Below are 17069 nucleotides of genomic sequence, written 5' to 3'. Positions count from 1 at the left end.
GGTAACTTGTAGTAGGGCTTGAATAGTGTTATGCTCACACTCACTGGTCTGGGAGTGCTGAGCCTGGTCTGACACTGTTGCTTGTTTAAATTGAATGGATACACTTACGTTCTATTGTGATGGAAACCGCTCTGGATAAGAGCATCTGCTAAATGCACCCAATGTAATGTAATGTCATTTTACAAATCACTCGGTTCCGCAAGCTCAGGATGCCTGACCCTCTCTTACCTTTGCATTGGCACTTCTCTGTGGTTTCCTCTGTCACTTAGTGGTGAAATACATTCTTTGAAACATGAATAACAGGATGCACCTGAGTAAAAGACAAAAGCATACTTTGCACCAAATCACACTTTTTTTCCAGTCACATGATTTACAGTCAGTACATTTTTTTTTGTGCTAAGCTGATCATTTTGTTTTCCCAGATAACATAAGGATCAGAGTGCATTCAAAGTTTTAGAGGAATTCCATGTAGATATGTAAAAGGTTAAGATTTTAAGATGTTATCAAGGAAATGCTTGACTAGTCTTACATAACTGGATAAACCACATCACCCTCAATGAGGAAGTGCAAAGCAGCACAAATGCAGAATGGCTCTTATGTGTCAATTCTGCATATCTGACACATGAAATAAAATTAAGTAAAAATCAGTCACTTATTTCAGAATGGATACAAAGTAGGCAGAGTATGTGGTACATGCTTCAGTTTTCTTGAAACAATAAAGTGGGGGACCAGAGTGGTTCTGCTCGCAAGGTACTCAGTATAAACACAGGTTGACCCCTATGGGTGGTGCTTGAAACTGTAATTGTCATGTGCCAAAAATGATGAGATCCTACAGCACCATGACAAATTGACATTGTTTTGTCAGAGATTGGGGTAATTAGGTCGGCCAGGGTTCACTTGTCACATCTTCTCTCAGTACCCTGTAACTTGTTGGGCTACAAGTTGCTCAGATGACATGTCCTCCAAACAAGTGCCCACTTCAGTGTGGCACACTGAAGTTTCTGGTGTTAAAAATAGCAATCTGACTTTGTCAGAGTTGGCCATGCTGCAAAAGTAAATTTCCAGACCCCCAGCTGCTGTAGTTGATATGGTTGAAGCCTTGAAATAAATCTGTGCACAACCAGACAGGGGCTTGACAATCCAATGCACAGAAATCCAGTTAATTTTTCCAATCATGATGCAAAGTTCAGATTGTGTAATTTGAGAGTATGCAAATGAGATACAAAATAGCCAAACATAACTTATTGAACATATATTTGTTATTTAGAAACAAAATTTTAACACAGATTAAATTTCTATGCAATGAATTTTTACCTGAGCCTATCCCTGTAGAATTCCCTGCCTTATTGTGTATGATTTGTTAAAGTACCACATCTAGTATACATAACATGGCTCGTGATTAACAAAAGGGAAAATCCTCATTGCTTATTTCAATTGAGTGTTCTTATTAAATGATAGAGGCTTTTCATCTGATCAAGTAAACCATGAGTATGTTAATTGTCATCCATAATATCTGTGTAACTTTAGCTAAATATCACATCAGCAGTCTTGTAGAATATTTAGTGAACCCTATGCAGGTAATTTAGCTATTTAGCAAACTATTTTTTCTGCCATGGTGTTTATGCTAATTTTGAAGATACAGAGCATGGCTAACATCAACTTTGCGGGACTGTCTTGGAGTAAGGCTGATCGTTTGTACATGACCAAATTGTGATTTTGCAATATAAAGTCTGACGGTAGTAATACAGCCAGGCTGGTGGTATGCCTGACCTCACAAAGGACATTTCATTAGGAAAAGAAGTTTGAGTATGACTGAAATCAATTTAAAGGTATTTATTAGTGAATACATACAGCATAAAATGAAGGTCTGTTGGGATGTTTGGCTTTACTTGGATCCATTCTTCCAGGCAGGCAATCACATTAAGCACTGCCATAGGATAGTGCTTAGAGCACCCCCACCCCAGACCTTTTGGATAAGATGTAGCTGTTCCTGGCTGAAATATGAGGATAGCGGAACCCTGGATCCAACAAGGGAGCGGGTCATATCCATGCAGAAGACACTGGAATACTGCCTGCAATGGAGACCTGCAGGTAGGAAGAGAGGAGCAAAAGAGGAGACAGCTGATGCCTCAGGAAGGACAGGTTAGTAGGGGGTTTATGTACATCATTTGCTAGTTCAGATTGGTTTGGGGTCAGAAGGTGTGGCTATAGGAAGTTCCTGTCCTCCCGCACTTCAGTTGTAACGCTTGCAGTAAATACAAAATCAGACTTGGAAAAAATAAGGGAAATGCAGCAGCTTAGCTGGTCCATGATCTCCCCAAGTACTCCCATATCTCAGCCCTCCTGAACACCCTCCAGTGGCTACTGGTAGCAACTTGTATCTGTTTTAAAAGGTTGATGTTGGTCTTCATGGAAGCGAGGGGAACAGCCACCTGACATGTGCAATCATTCATGATATTTTACAGATCACTCAGTTCCGCAAGCTCAGGATGCCTGACCATCTCTTACCTTTGTATTGGCACTTCCCTATTATGTCTTCTGTCTGTTAGTGGTGAAATACATTCTTTGAAACATGAATAAGAAGATGGACCTGAGTAAAAGACAAAAGCATACTTTGCACCAAATCACATGTCAGTTATGCTTTTTTCAGTCACATGATTTACAGTCAGTACATGACATTTCATGCTAAGCAGATCATTTTGTTTTCCCAGCGACTTGTAAGTTGCTTTGGATGAAAGCATCTGCCAAATGAATAAATATAAATATATATAAATAAATAGATAAGGATCAGAATTCATTCAAGGTTTTAAAGGAATTCCATGTAGATATCTAACAGGTTAAGACTTTAAGACATGATCAAGGAAATGTTTGACCAGTATTATATAATTGGATAAACCACATCACCCTCAACGCGGAAGTGAAAAGCAGCACAGATGTAGAATGGCTCTTGTGTCCATTCTCCATATCTGACACATAAAACAAAATTAAGTAAAAAACAATCGCTCATTTCAAAATCGATATAAAGTAGGCAGAGAATTAGGGAAATGTTCAAATGAGCCTAAACCAATATAAATGTATAAATGATAATACAGAGAAACAGCTTGTGTTGTCCTTCAATAACTCATACATGGATTCCATTCAGAGACAAAAAGCAGAGAGGGGCTGTTATAGGCAAGACTTACCCAGATAACAACCCTATCTAATAGTCACAAATATATTATCATGGAGTTTACCAGTTAATTTGGCTGCCATTTTGTTAGCCCAAATGGGAAGAGATGCATGCGCGGCTAGATGGACACATTATACTTACATGATGGCTGTGGAAAAAACAAATAAGTTATTAAAGGAAAAAGTTGAAAAGAAGCAGGACTTGCAGTATATCTGGAGGAATTAGAAGCATATGTAGCACAGTATGTGGCACGCGCTTCAGTTTTCTTGAAACAATAAAATGCAGGGGACCAGAGTAGCTCTGCCAGCAACGTACTCGGTATGAACACAAGCTGAGCCCTGCGGGTGGGGCTTGAAACAGATATTGTTATGTGTCGAAACTAATGAGATCCCACAGTGCTATGGCAAATTAACCATTTGGCTTCATTTCATCAGAGACTGGGGTGTGCATCAGGGAAATAAAGCAGCTCAACTACATATGTATCTAGATATGTAACACAGGAGAGGAGGGGCAGGGAAAAAGATGCCAGTGTGCAACAAGGAAAGAATCCCAGCAGACTAACATTATGGCAGCATACCTAGGGGATGGGAGGCAAGGAACCGGCATCATCATGAGGGCGACCCTAAGGCAGTCAACACCAGATCACGGCACAGAGCTCATGCCATGACAGCAATGACCACTTAGCCCACCAGAGACTCTATGATCCATGCCAGCACCAGGCCATGTCCCTCAGCTGAAGGATTTACTGTATAGATATATTTTGAGCCTAGACTTAAAGGTGGAGAGAGAATCTGCTCCCCGAATCTTGGTGGGAAAGCTGTTCCACAGGAGAGGGGCTCGATAGGAAAAGGCTCTACCGCCTATAGTAGTTTTGCCCACTCTTGGAGCGATGAGAAGCCCGGCATTTTGGGAACAAAGGGCTCTTTGTGGAATGTATGGATGAAGAAGGTCCTTAAGATAGGGATAATCTCTTATTTCATCTGGTGTGGGTAAAATGACTAGCAAGACTGTCTCACAACAGTTAGTCAATTATAAAAGTTTTGTTTTCAATAGGTCTGTAAAAGTGTAATAAGGTTGATCAAGGTGCTGCCGTGGAAAAGACGCTGTCAATGATGGTGTTTACTGCTATGAATGAGAAGGCTTGTATATGATGGGCAGCGTGGAAAACATGGAAAATTCATAGTTTGTAAAATAGAGAGAGCCAGCATTAAGTAGTGGAAGATACAGTTTACAGTGTCTTAAAGGGTTACTGTTAGCAGGACAATGTGTGGCAATCTATGTCAGTGATGGCATTTGTTAATATACAGATAAACATGCTGGCACACAGTACCTTTAGCCCCTTTCACACATGCACTGGACGCCGGAACATATCCAGCCCTTAGCCGGAGGAGCTGTATGTGAGAACACAAATGTCCGAATTAGTCGGATCGGACATGAGACGGACTTCATTCTGCCAGCTCCCAAGTACAAAGTCCGTCTAATGTCGGATTGAGTCCATGTGTGAACAGAACAGGTCATGTTCCGGAGAATCCACGGCGAGCGAGTGGGTGTGTTGATGACGTTTCTTTCTATCATGCGACTGGCGCGAAACCGGGAGAATACGAACATCTGCTCCGTACCCTTTTCTGCGTGCCTGTATTGCTTTCCACTCTTTCGTTGACATTGCGGACACACCCAAATACATGCTATTTTCAGTCCAATGATCGTTAAAGAGATAGCTATAGTTATACTGCCAAAACTTGTCTCTTACGATGATCAATAACGTTGGTTAGTAGTTTATTATCTGGTTAGTAGCTAGCTAAGCTGTAGCTAAGTAATAGTGATAGGTATAGTGAGATAGGTGAACTGGTGACCTAACATTCCATAGCGAACAATACTGGGTACTACACTGAAAAATAGCATGCAGTATACAGTATATACTTGTGTAATACGCAGTACACAGTATGCAGTAGGCGGTTTTCAATACAGCCACTGTGATTTCTGCAGCGTACTTTTTGTCATGCCATGCCTCCTGCACGCTCTACCCAGGCGCCGCCCTTCACCTAAACCAAACTGGAGTATTTCCTGTAGGTGAGAACGGCTCTGTCACGGGCAATCTCCTGTTGTGTACTACATGTGTGAAAGGGCAATCCGACTTGATTCTCCCGAGCTTGTCCGGTGTTCATATGTGAAAACGGCTTTTGTGACTTTAAACAAACGATCGAGTAGACGACGTTAAAACGACCTAAATAAGACGTTTCACATGGAACGCGATGTATTTCAGACATTACGACCTTTACCAGATGTAGAACTCCACCATGCCTTGACAACTAAGTCGTGCCGACGTTTGCAAGATCTAAAGAAGACTTTCCGAGTGGAATGCGATGTATTTAAGATGGTACGACGTTTTCCAGACGTCTTGCAGACGTATGTGTGCTGACTGGGTTGCATTTGCCCCACACCTCATGGTTACATATTGTTCAATTTCAAGTTCAAATTTACCTTCGCAATAAAAAAACGTTCTTTAATGTCGTCGACCGTCGTTTTGTGCTTTTTTAACCCCTTCGCACATAACTTATTTTATGCTATGTAGCGCATGTTACGTACATTGTTGTTATGTTTTCATTAGCGTCATTAAGCTTCTCATAGTTTTCACCGCCGCATTTGCTATATTTTTAATGTTAAATCGCTGTTTCCTCAAAGATAAAATTAGCTAGAATTCTTCCAATCTCGTGCTCTAATCGCATTGGTTTTAGCATATGCGCTAAACGGCTAATCACACGGGTGTGACCTTACGCACGAAAGGGTTCAGGCACCGGTACCGTTTTAAAAGTATCGCTTTAGCACCAGTATCGGAAAAAAACCCAGATGATACCCAACCATAGTCTTCCCTCCTCAGCCACGTTAACTCCTGCTCTTGACCTCCTTGCTGCCACTTGCTTGCCCCGTAACATTAGCTACCGCTGGCTGATAAATGTTATCAGTATTACTTGCTTGTCCTTCATCTTCCACCGCATCAATCCCTCTTTTTTCGCCTGGCTTATCAACGCCATTACAATTATTGTTCTTTTTAAAGAAACTTCGGACACTCAGCTGCCATGACATTTTGCAATGATATGTAGCCATATAGCCTACCAATGCGATTGCTAAAGCCAGCTAGACAACGAGGTCAAGATAATCCCTGGTCTTGTGCTGTCATGTAGGGATCCCAGAAGAAATCCTGACAGAGAAGGGAACTAGTTTCACCTCTCAGCTTGTGAAGCAGCTCTATCAACAGCTGGGCATCTCTAGCATCTGAACCATTACATACCACCCTCAAACAAACAACCTTGTGGACGGGTTTAACCAGATGCTCAAGTCAATGCTGAGGAAGTTTGTCTCAGACAAAGGGAAGGACTGTACTGGTCCCTCAGTTGTGGAATGAACTCCCCACGGAGGTTAGGACAGGAAAACTGCTGGCCATCTTCTGTTGCAGACTGAAGACCCACCTCTTCAGACTGAATCTCAGTTCCACCTCAATCCCAACTCCCTAACACCTGCTACCTCTAGGATTTAAATTTTATTTTCTGTGTAGTATTTTGGATTCTGTGTTCTGGTGACTGATGTATCGTAGTGTACTTGGCTTCTGTTGCCTTGTCAGGTTACACAAGTTTACTTGTGGTAGGTGTAAGATTATAGTGCTTCTAACTTCTGACCAGACGTGGTTCAGAATCAGAGAACTGTTAACCTGATGGCCTTATTATCATAGTTACAAAGGAAGCTCCATACCTTGGTGCCACGCTACAGTTGGAGCCAAGAGCAATTGATTAAGGCAGGCAGCAGCCATCAAGTCTAGCATATAACCGGGAGTGGGCAATTGGCAACCATCACCACACAAAGACGCGGTCAGCATCAAAGGATCCCGCTTTGCATTGGGAACATAGGTTGATGCTGCAACAGTGTAAAACCTATTGTTTGTTGCCATTTGTTTCATGGTATAAAAGGCCGATCACGGTAACAGTTCTCTGAGTTAAAGCTTCGCAGGCAGAGATGCTGCCGGATTCCATCGCCGAATAAAGCTTTTTCTCCAAGTGCGCTTTTGGTCCGGTTCGTTTACTTTTAAAATTAGAACAAAATCCAACATAGGGCTTAAATGGTGTTATGTTCACACTCACTGGTTTGGGAGTGTTGTTAGCCTGGTCTGACACTGTTGCTCATATAACTTGAATGAATACACTTATGTTCTACTGTGCTGAAAGTCACTCTGGAGAAGAGCGTCTGCTAATTCCATGTAATTTAATGTAATGTTTGCATACAGGGAACTTCTCCAGGCTTCAACAGGATTTTCCCCATTTGAACTCCTGAACAGTCATTCAATACAGGGACCTCTGGACATGCTATGAATCAGTTGGGAAGGTAAACAGTCCTCATATTGGAAATTGTCTTATATGTCTTGCAGATGAGGGACCACATCAAGGTCTACTGGGAAGATTTCAGGCAGCATGAAAAAAAAACTCTGGTATGAATCATTAACTGAATCATGAAGCTGGCTAGTAATGCAGGCAGCCTGAGGACAGAAGAGATGGTGTGATGTGTGATTCACCGCTGCGGCACTACTGTTGTACCGTTGAGAAAGGTACTTAACCCAGACTTTCCTCAGTAAATAGCCAGCTATATACATGGGTAACAGGTAAAAAATTGTAACCTATGTAAGTTGCTCTGGATAAGAGCGTCTGCTGAACGCCAGTAATGTAATACAATGCATAGTTTCAGATACTGCTTCTGCTTAGGTACTGTGTAAATTTTAGCCAGTAGAGGGCACACTTAACGTTCCAATGTATGGTAAATCTGAATATAGTGTCAAACAAAATATATACCTGCTATACCAAGCTTGTCATAACCCAGTCTAAACAGACAATACAGCTTTTTAAAAAGCCACCCAATGTTTCCTTAATTCTTTCACTTAACCCTACAGGCCCATTCCTTTTTTTACACTGTTGCCTTCTGTAAAACCTCATCTACATTCACCAGCAGAATTTAAACATGTCTCCCCAGTATTATATATTTGAATTCTAACCTGTATTGTTGCATATATGCTTAAACATGTGTTGGCCTGATTGTCAGGTGTTCACTCCCTTTATAGATTACTCTAATGCAGCTAACCTAACCATATTGAATGCACTTTTTTTATTATTCACTTTTTTTTTACTTATTTTTTTACTTACCCTGCAGGCCCATTCCCTTCTTTACTCTGTTGCCTTCCATAAAACCTCACTCAAATTCACCAGCAGAATTTAAATGTCTTGTTTGTTTCAGTTTGTTTCTTGGCCTTGTTTGTTTCAGTCCTAAACTGTAATGTTGCACATGTGTTTAAACGTATGTTGGCCTAAATTGTTAGGTGTTCACTCCATTGATAGAATACTCTAATGCATGCATGAACTTGAATTCATGGACAACCTTCAGATAACCCAAACTTTTCCAAAACTAGTCATGTTACAATCACCCAGAAATGGCTTGATTTCTGCAGTGTGTACAAACTTTGCGAAATGCGAAAGTTATGATGGATAGCGTGTGGTCGTCATAACCTAGTATAGTTTACTTTATTATTCACACTGAAGAATAGTTAAAGATTGTATGTCCTTTGACAGCACTTAATCCCATTGTAACAATGCTTCCCACAATGATTCTACATTTCAAGGACAGCACCAATCTTTTAGGATCTGCAGCTAATTACCTAACCATATTGAATGCACTTTTAGTAACTTTTGTAAGAACATCTGCCAAATGAGTAAATATAAATGTGAAACTTTCAACATTTTATCATACATGCATGCAAAGCACAAGGAAAGCCACTTTTTGGCTATTGGTAGATGCAAGTGATTGAGTCTATCATGGGCGTGTTTAAGTGTCAGAGACATTTATATAAAGAGAAAGCAGTGGAGGCATTCACCCAGAGACAGACACATCGACATCTAAGCCCTTCAGCAATCCTGCCACACCACCACTAAAATGAGTGACAGGTTTCAACTACTGTGTGAAGGTATGTATTCATATAGACCATATTCGTACTTATGTAGATTCATGTTTCATTTTGAACTTTCTTAGCCCACAAATTGTTTTGGCAGAGGCAGTACAGGTTTTCTCTGAGAACATGAAAAAGCTCCTTTTGCATTTGCACTTGGAGAAAGACATAAGTTAATATTTTTAGTCTAACATAAATATGGAGAATATGGTTTGATCAAATATTCAGTGTATTTACTAAACTATTTAACATGAACACAGTGCTAATGCAATAATCAGAATCAGTGTTTGTTGTTGTTATGATAAACGTGAATTATGAGAAAGTTTGCGTTCATTTCTATGTATTAATTTTAGAACATTAGGCCACTATAAACCGTTACATATTATGTATGATCTCAAACGCTCAATCATCTACAACGCTGAGACACCGCTCATGCAATGAACTATCAGACCACTTCTGCGGTCTCATTCATTTCAGTAAGAAGATTCCTGCAGTAAAACCCCCATTCTTGCAGGACGTGCTGAAATTGAAAAATGCCATAAATAATTTTTTGATATTTAATGTCTTTGACATTACTTAATGTATTAAAATTCAAAAATGTAAAGTTGTCTGTATTATACTTTACACACGACCCATATGCACCTCCCCCACGGTTTGAATAACACTGCTTCAGTTCTCTCAGAAACTGACCAGGAAGATTCACTCTCTGGCTCTCGGCTGACGACCATATAATGCACACACTGACTACGTGAAAAAAACAAGATAAATAGCCCAATTAAATAGTGCTATAATCTCGTTTGACACTGTTCCCATTTTAATAGGTTAATATGACCTCATGAAATGACTAACGTTCAAATTCTAGATGTAGTTATAGCATATATCTTAATAATAACACTATGCCGCTAAAAAAAGTAAGGTAGGCTAATAATTTTATAATAACCATAAGCTTAGCGACCAACTTCATTAGTAATTGACTTAAAATGGCAGCGTAGACTTGTTTTTGTTGTATGTTGCAGTCTTAAGTACAATATTTTTCTATAATAAAGCCATTTTAAGGGCTTTTTATTGAACTGTGCAGTATATGGAGAGAGTTACCGTGTGGGCAGAGGAGGAAACACATTCAATGAGCTGAACAAGATGTACTGAATGAACTGAGCGAGATTCACTCTATAGTAATATTATAGCTTTAAAGTAATTTATAGCTTTGTTCTTTGTGTCGTGTGTCTTCATGGCCACAGTAGTGCTTCTGCCCTGTTCAGTGGTGGTGGTCTTTTTTCAACAAATGTACAGCATTGTTGTGGATGTTGTTCAATTAGTTGATTTTCTAGCTTGATGTATTGAGGAAAGTAAACTTTAAATACTCTAAAGCAGTTAATGTACTATGAAAGTACTTCCTATATATTAACGTTCAATTACAATTATGACATTGTGTTCTAGTAATAGTGGCACATGATGGTTGTGGAACATACAAATGCAATTTAAACAGTTTCCCTTATTTATCTGCAAAACACATAGTCCCTGTGAATGTGCAGTACAGATGCAGTAATAAAAAATAGAAGTAATAAAAATGTTGAGAAAGAATACATTTTGTACTGTCTTACAAGGTTTAGCAAGAGTGTTGCTGGCCCCACAGGAGCAGAGTTGTTCAATGATGCTTGATTTTGCTTTGATTTTGTGAACAACATAAATTGCAATGACAATAAAAAATCAAAAAAGCCTTTTCCAGAGTAACTGACTAAACGACTAAACTAGTTGCAAAACTAGATTTGCCTGTCTTGTCTCAGCAACTATTTTTTGGCAAGGCTTAAGTGAGAGGCATGGGGATGTTAGACCAAAAACACTAACACACAATATCAATTTTTTTATTTTTTATAAATTTGGAATACTTCTTGCTGGACTCCCAGTCATTGTCAGGGTGATGACATGGCTGGAATAAATCCGATGACTACAGCTATTGCTATTTGCTAACTGCTATTAGCAAGTGTACACTGGAATCATTCAATGTGTAGATTGAAATCATCATTTAGAACTTCATTTCATTCTTTCAAGCTGCTAGTGAATTTCTAGTCTATCGGATATTGTCATCATTATCAATGGTAATCAATGCTACACGTACAGTGCAGAATGCCTGTGTGCCAACTTGTATAATATGCCAAGTGCACTGGTAGTATATTCAGTTGAGAGGTTCAAGAATAATACTGCATTTTTAGGCATTCAATTGGATAAATATGAATGCAAAACTGACTTACTGGGATTACATTTAGTTAATTATTCCTAAATTTGCCTGCTTTACCAATAACTGCTGTGTGATTATTCTTTGGTAGAAGAAGAAGATGATGATAAACTGAGGATTGTACTGGTTGGAAAAACAGGGGCTGGAAAAAGCTCATCTGGAAATACAATCCTTGGTGAGGAGGTGTTTAATGTTGATCTCAGCCCCTCCACAGTAACACAGGAGTGTAGAAGAGAAAGAGGATACATTGATGACAGATGGATTACTGTCATTGACACACCAGGGTTGTTTGATACAGAGGTTCCTGAAAAACAAATCAAGATGGAGATTGTGAGAAGCATCTCCATGATGGCCCCTGGACCCCATGTGTTTCTGGTTGTAATGCAGCTGGGGAGATACACAAAAGAGGAGGAAAAAACTGTGGATCTCATAAAAAAAATCTTTGGAGATAAAGCATCCCCCTACACAATGGTACTTTTCACTCGGGCAGATGAATTGAAAAGAAGAGATGGAATGGAAAAAACTGTAGAAGAATTTTTAAGTGGAGATAATAAGGCATCTAAGAATCTTAAAGCGGTGATTCAAAATTTTGGGAATAGATATCATGCCTTTGACAACAAAAAAGATTTTAGAGATGACACTCAGGTTAAAGAGCTCCTGTCGAAGATTAACACCATTGTTGAGAGGAACGGGGGAGCCTACTACACCAACAAGACATTGGAGGAGGCAGGGAAAGCCACCACGAGGAAGATAAATGAAATTCTGGAAAAGAAGAGAGAAGAGATAGAAATGAAGATTGAGGAACTGAAAAGGGAGCATGCAGGAGAGGAACTGCAGGAAGAAATAAACAAGCTCATGACAGAGGAGAGGAGAATGGCTAGAAAGGAAGCATATGAACACAATGAGTTCATCAGAGCTCTTAAGATCTCACTCGGAATAGCAGCTGTGGCTGCAGTAGTTGGGGCAGTAACAGGTGGGGCTGCTACTCCTGCAGTCTTAGCTTTTGGAGCGGCAGAGATGGTAGCAATAGGTGCTGGAGCTGGAGCAGCAGTGGGAACACTGGGAGCAGTGGTAGCTGCAGCTGCAAAGAAAATTAAAGAAACAGCTCCTCAATGTAGAGTGCAGTGAACAAGGAAATATTTATGTTCACTAAAGAAGGAATCACAGCAGAGCCTCACTAATTGCAAATTTGCCATCTGCAGTTTTGAATATTCCTTCCAGGCAGCATTCTCTGTTCCTGGCTTTCCTCTCTGTTTCCAGGTCACAGAGCACTGTGCTAACACCTGTGCTCTTAGCTTTATTTTACATATTACATGCGTTTACTATATTATTATATAAATACACATATAAGTCACTTCTTTATCACATTATTATATTGTTTCTTCCTCAGTGTCAGACGCATAGCCCCCTGCACATAAGTCTGTTATCAGTACATTGTAGCATTTGCAGAATATTAAATTTGAATGAACCTAAAGAATGTAACCCCTGTGAATGGTTATGGCCACTTAAAAGATCATTACATTTATATTGAATAGGGTTTGCCATTATCTTTAAGTCCATGAAAATAATGTTGTAGTTTCTCAATATGACAACAATACACTTGAGCATGATACAATATTTTACATTTTGGTTTCTTCTTAAAATTAGAAAAAAAAACTTTGATAATTATTGTCTACCATTTTCCTGTTTAAAGAGGGGTATGAATAAATACTATGGGCATTAAAGGTTTGAATCCTTCTTCAAAGCCGCTCTGATAAATTTTCACTAAAGTATTTGTTTGATTTAAATTGTGTCATGTACTGAGCCCACTAGGCTTACTTTTGTTTGCGTACTGCACTGTGAGTGGTTTATCATTTATAGTAAATAGTAGTCTCCTTATAAGTGATCTATGTGATGAAATGATCTATGTAACACTAATGAAGCTCTCATTCATTTGTTTGCCCTTCTGTTTTAATTTTTTCATTTGTTGAATAAATGTATGTCTCATCCTTATTCGAGTTAATGTAATTTTATTGCATTATTATCAGCTGAACATTGGCTGGTTACACCAAGAAGATGTGGATGTTTTCTTTTTAAACTGTGGTATTTGGCTTTTGTAGTTTTGCTTTAGCACAGTCAACAGGGTAGAACAGCAGGGTGGTGTGATCCATTGATAATAAACATACATCTTCCTGAATTTATGATTCATACATGATTTGCAAGGTTTTGGCCATTGAGTTGACGCAGTGACATGACCAACTCTCCTATGCATTGAAAGCAGTAAATAAATGTGTTGGAGTATGTATGTAATTTTATCTTAAGTCATATACCTGATTGTTATACAATATTTTAGCATTGAAACTGTGGTCTTATATTGTAACATTCAGCACTGAACTGTGCCATTAGTGCCTGGCGCACACCAAGGCCAGCCACACAACTAGAGCCTTACAGGAGCCTTCCCAAAGTTTTGTAAAACATTGTTTTAGTGTGAACTTCCTGTCACTAGTAAGAGTCACTTTAGCGATGGTCACAAAATTGCCTTGACTGCAGTCTCTCTGGTGAGGAGGTTAATCTCTTAATTTATTTGATTGATTTAATTTGTTTTTTTGTTCTTACTCTAACTAGCTAGGTAATTAACTGTAATATGTAGAGTGTCAAGTAAGGCAAATGAAGAAAGCTCTGACTCTGTGCGATCCTGGGCCCCACGCCTTTCTTCTGGTTATACAGCTGGGCAGATTCTCTCAGCAAGATTAAGTTGCAGTTGCAAAACTGGAGGAGATCTTTGGTGAAAAAGTTCTTTTCATGCATGGGGATAAACTGATAAATGTGAGTATTGATCAATTTGTTCAGAGGGATACAACTCTTTATGAGCTGATTAAGTAATGTGGAAATATTGTCAACAACAAAGACAGGCTCTTGGAGAAAGAGTTGAATGTTATGCCAATCAGGGGATACAACACAGCAAAGCTGTAAACCACATCAGACCAACTGCTGTGGTAATTGCACCACTGATAGGGGCAGTAATTGTATAAGAGATACAGACAACAATACTAACATTGACAGGGGCTGAACCAAGAGAAGGCTTGAAAGCTCTAGAAAGCTCAATAATAAGGACAGTAGATGCAACAGCAGCAGGATCAGCGAGAGCAGCAGAAATGGCCATGTTCATGAGGAACAGATCATTGATGGAGCCAGGAATGAGCTCAGCAATAGTGGCAAGAATAAGAGCAGCAGTGAGGTCTGGATTTATTGAAGCAGTAAAGGCAGGTGTGGGAGCAGTTATGAAGATGGGACAATGCAAAACAATATGGGCAGGAATCAGAGCAGCAATGGGGCAGTGGTAGGAGCAGGAATAGGAGCAGGAGTCGGTGCATTAATTGGGACAGGGGTTGTGGCAATCATGACATAACCTTTTAGTTTTGAAGAGTACCAAAGAGTTGTAAGGGAATAATTTAGAGATATTCTAAACTAATCTTTAAGTATGCCTATTCTGTGGGGTTCCATTGGCAGGATATAGATACTCCTTGCTTTGCTTTCCATCTTGATGTGTTAAAAAACAAAATAAACAGGTGTAAACCAATGACTTCCTGTTGCAATTATTGCATGGTATATTGTTTATATTGTTTATTTTATAATCAGTTCACACTAGTATTTAACAAACAAATACAAAGCCTTGCCACAAGAGTCTGGTAATAAGCAATCAATGGAGGAAGTATCAAATATCAAATACACGAGCATTTACTGTAGTTTCCCTTGATTTTATTTAATGCAAACACTTGTTATATCGAGCTTTTATTTTTCATGGAGTTTTATGGAGAATGCATCAGATGAAGTTAATATATTGTGCGAACATTTCAACACAGGTAGACCCTCGTACATAGTGTGATGCAACCAAGGGTGTAGTTGTAGAGGGGAGGTACTTCAGGCACCACTGGCTCTGTCCCTTTCTCGCCAAGAGCAACAGCACTGGACTTGGCCACTGCTGGACCCAATAGGCCTGGACTCAGCAGGTATAAAAATTCATTTCAAACACCTGTGTGGAGTGTAGGGAAGTCTGGAGAACTGCTAGGTTTTTGTGAAGAGTATTTTTTTTCTTGTATTTATTTATTTATTTATTGTGCTATCAATAAACACCCAGTGTGGTCACTGTGGGGACTGTATTTGTTTTGTTTGGCTGCATGTCATCACACACACCAGCCTCTCCCAGTGGCCTTCCTTCTGTGGTGTCACAATATGTTGCCCAGATATGTAAAATGCTGAAATGTGTTAAATGTTAAATTCTGAACTGCAAATTTTAACATATCTTTGAAGTTAATGAAAAATACATGTCAAAACTCTGAAACTGAAACAACTGAAAACCCTCAATCTGACCTTCTGAGAAACTCACTTCCATTGCGTTTCACCATATTGTTTACATTGTAAACAGAGTATATTATTGACAATTAGGGGTCCATACAGCAAAGCTGTAGGAAACATATTGCAATTGTACAGATTTTTTTTCTGCCTCTGTAGAAAAACTCCTATAAAACTCTTTATAACAAATCTCTCTCATCCTTTCTGTGCTCCCTTCACTGGCTACTGGTGATGGTTCGTATCCACTTTTAAACATTGGTGTTAGCTTATCAAGCAGTGCAGGGAATGGCTCCCTCTTATCCAGGGTTGGGGTGTAACGGAATACATTACGTGTATACAAAATACGAGTAACTGTATTCCGTTACAGTTACCATTTAAATTGATGGTAATAAAAATACAGTTACAGTTTAAGAGTATTTAGATTCCTGAAGTGATTACATTGTATTTTCCCCATTTAATTTTTTTTTTTTTCCATTTAATGTTTATTCAGTTGGAAAATCTATTCAATGATAGGCAAATCCGGGGTGTATCTCCCATATGCCCCTCACGAAAAAGAAAAAAGCGCGCAGCTGGCCTGACTCACAAGACAGTAGAATGGAGAGTGAGACAGAAGGCAACCAGCGCAACGCGTTTCTAAACTTTAAATAAATACTGGGACCATTTTACTAAATACTGGGACCATTTTACTTTGAAATTTGACAAAGATCGCAACATAACAGTAGGGCCTACAGTGCAAGCTGTGTTTGCCAGCAACAGAGTCTTCAACAGAGTCTCTTCAAAAGAGTCAACCCTGTAACCTGAAGAAGCATATTAAAGTAAGTTCTCTTTTTCATTATGTAAGCTAATATTGATCGCTGGCTAGCTATTTTACATAGTTTGGCTGCACTGGATTAGCTATTCAGCTAGATAGTAGGCTAGTAGGTATAGTATTAAAGCTAACGAGTTGATACAATGACAAAACAAGTGAAATTTCACATGTTCAAAACTGCGATTACTCCAACAATTCTACAGTACGCATATTATACATTAAATTGTTAAGCTACTCTTTTCTCACTCACAATGTATTTAGGGTGGCTCGTGCCTTTTCTAACTCGTGTTTTCGTGTAATGTACCGTTTTTGAATTAACATTTACAATTCTGAAGAAACTGCAATGAAATGCCCATGGACTTAACATGGGGGTGCCAAAATGTTAGCCACAACAATGCTAAGTGAACATTCTAAAAATAGGCTAACCGTTCAGAACCTTATGTTATGTTCACACTGTCGGTCCATATCCGATTTTTTGCATATCCGATCAGAATCCTATCTTCCTGATTGACTGTCCGCATTATATATTGCAAGTGATCGGATCCGA

At 39.3% G+C, this 17069-nt stretch overlaps 1 protein-coding gene across 1 annotated transcript; it reads left to right on the top strand.

The window, feature by feature from the left end:
* Positions 1-11242: 11242 nt before the first annotated feature.
* LOC118774710 (GTPase IMAP family member 4-like) lies at positions 11243-12662 on the top strand. Its single transcript, XM_036524193.1, has 3 exons — positions 11243-11261; positions 11474-12355; positions 12643-12662. The coding sequence occupies exons 1-3, from the start codon at positions 11243-11245 to the stop codon at positions 12660-12662; spliced, it is 921 nt and encodes a 306-aa protein (XP_036380086.1).
* The last annotated feature ends 4407 nt before the right edge of the window (positions 12663-17069 follow it).

The sequence above is a fragment of the Megalops cyprinoides genome, chromosome 1, assembly GCF_013368585.1.
Source record: "Megalops cyprinoides isolate fMegCyp1 chromosome 1, fMegCyp1.pri, whole genome shotgun sequence".
NCBI lineage: Eukaryota > Metazoa > Chordata > Actinopteri > Elopiformes > Megalopidae > Megalops > Megalops cyprinoides.
This window is presented reverse-complemented; position numbering and strand designations above follow the sequence as displayed.

What these genes read in the sequence shown, in the direction of transcription:
- LOC118774710 (XM_036524193.1), top strand. An exon ending in AGTAGTTGGGGCAGTAACAG is followed by an intron (nt 12,356 to 12,642) that starts GTGGGGCTGCTA and finishes CTCTGTTTCCAG; the next exon opens with GTCACAGAGCACTGTGCTAA.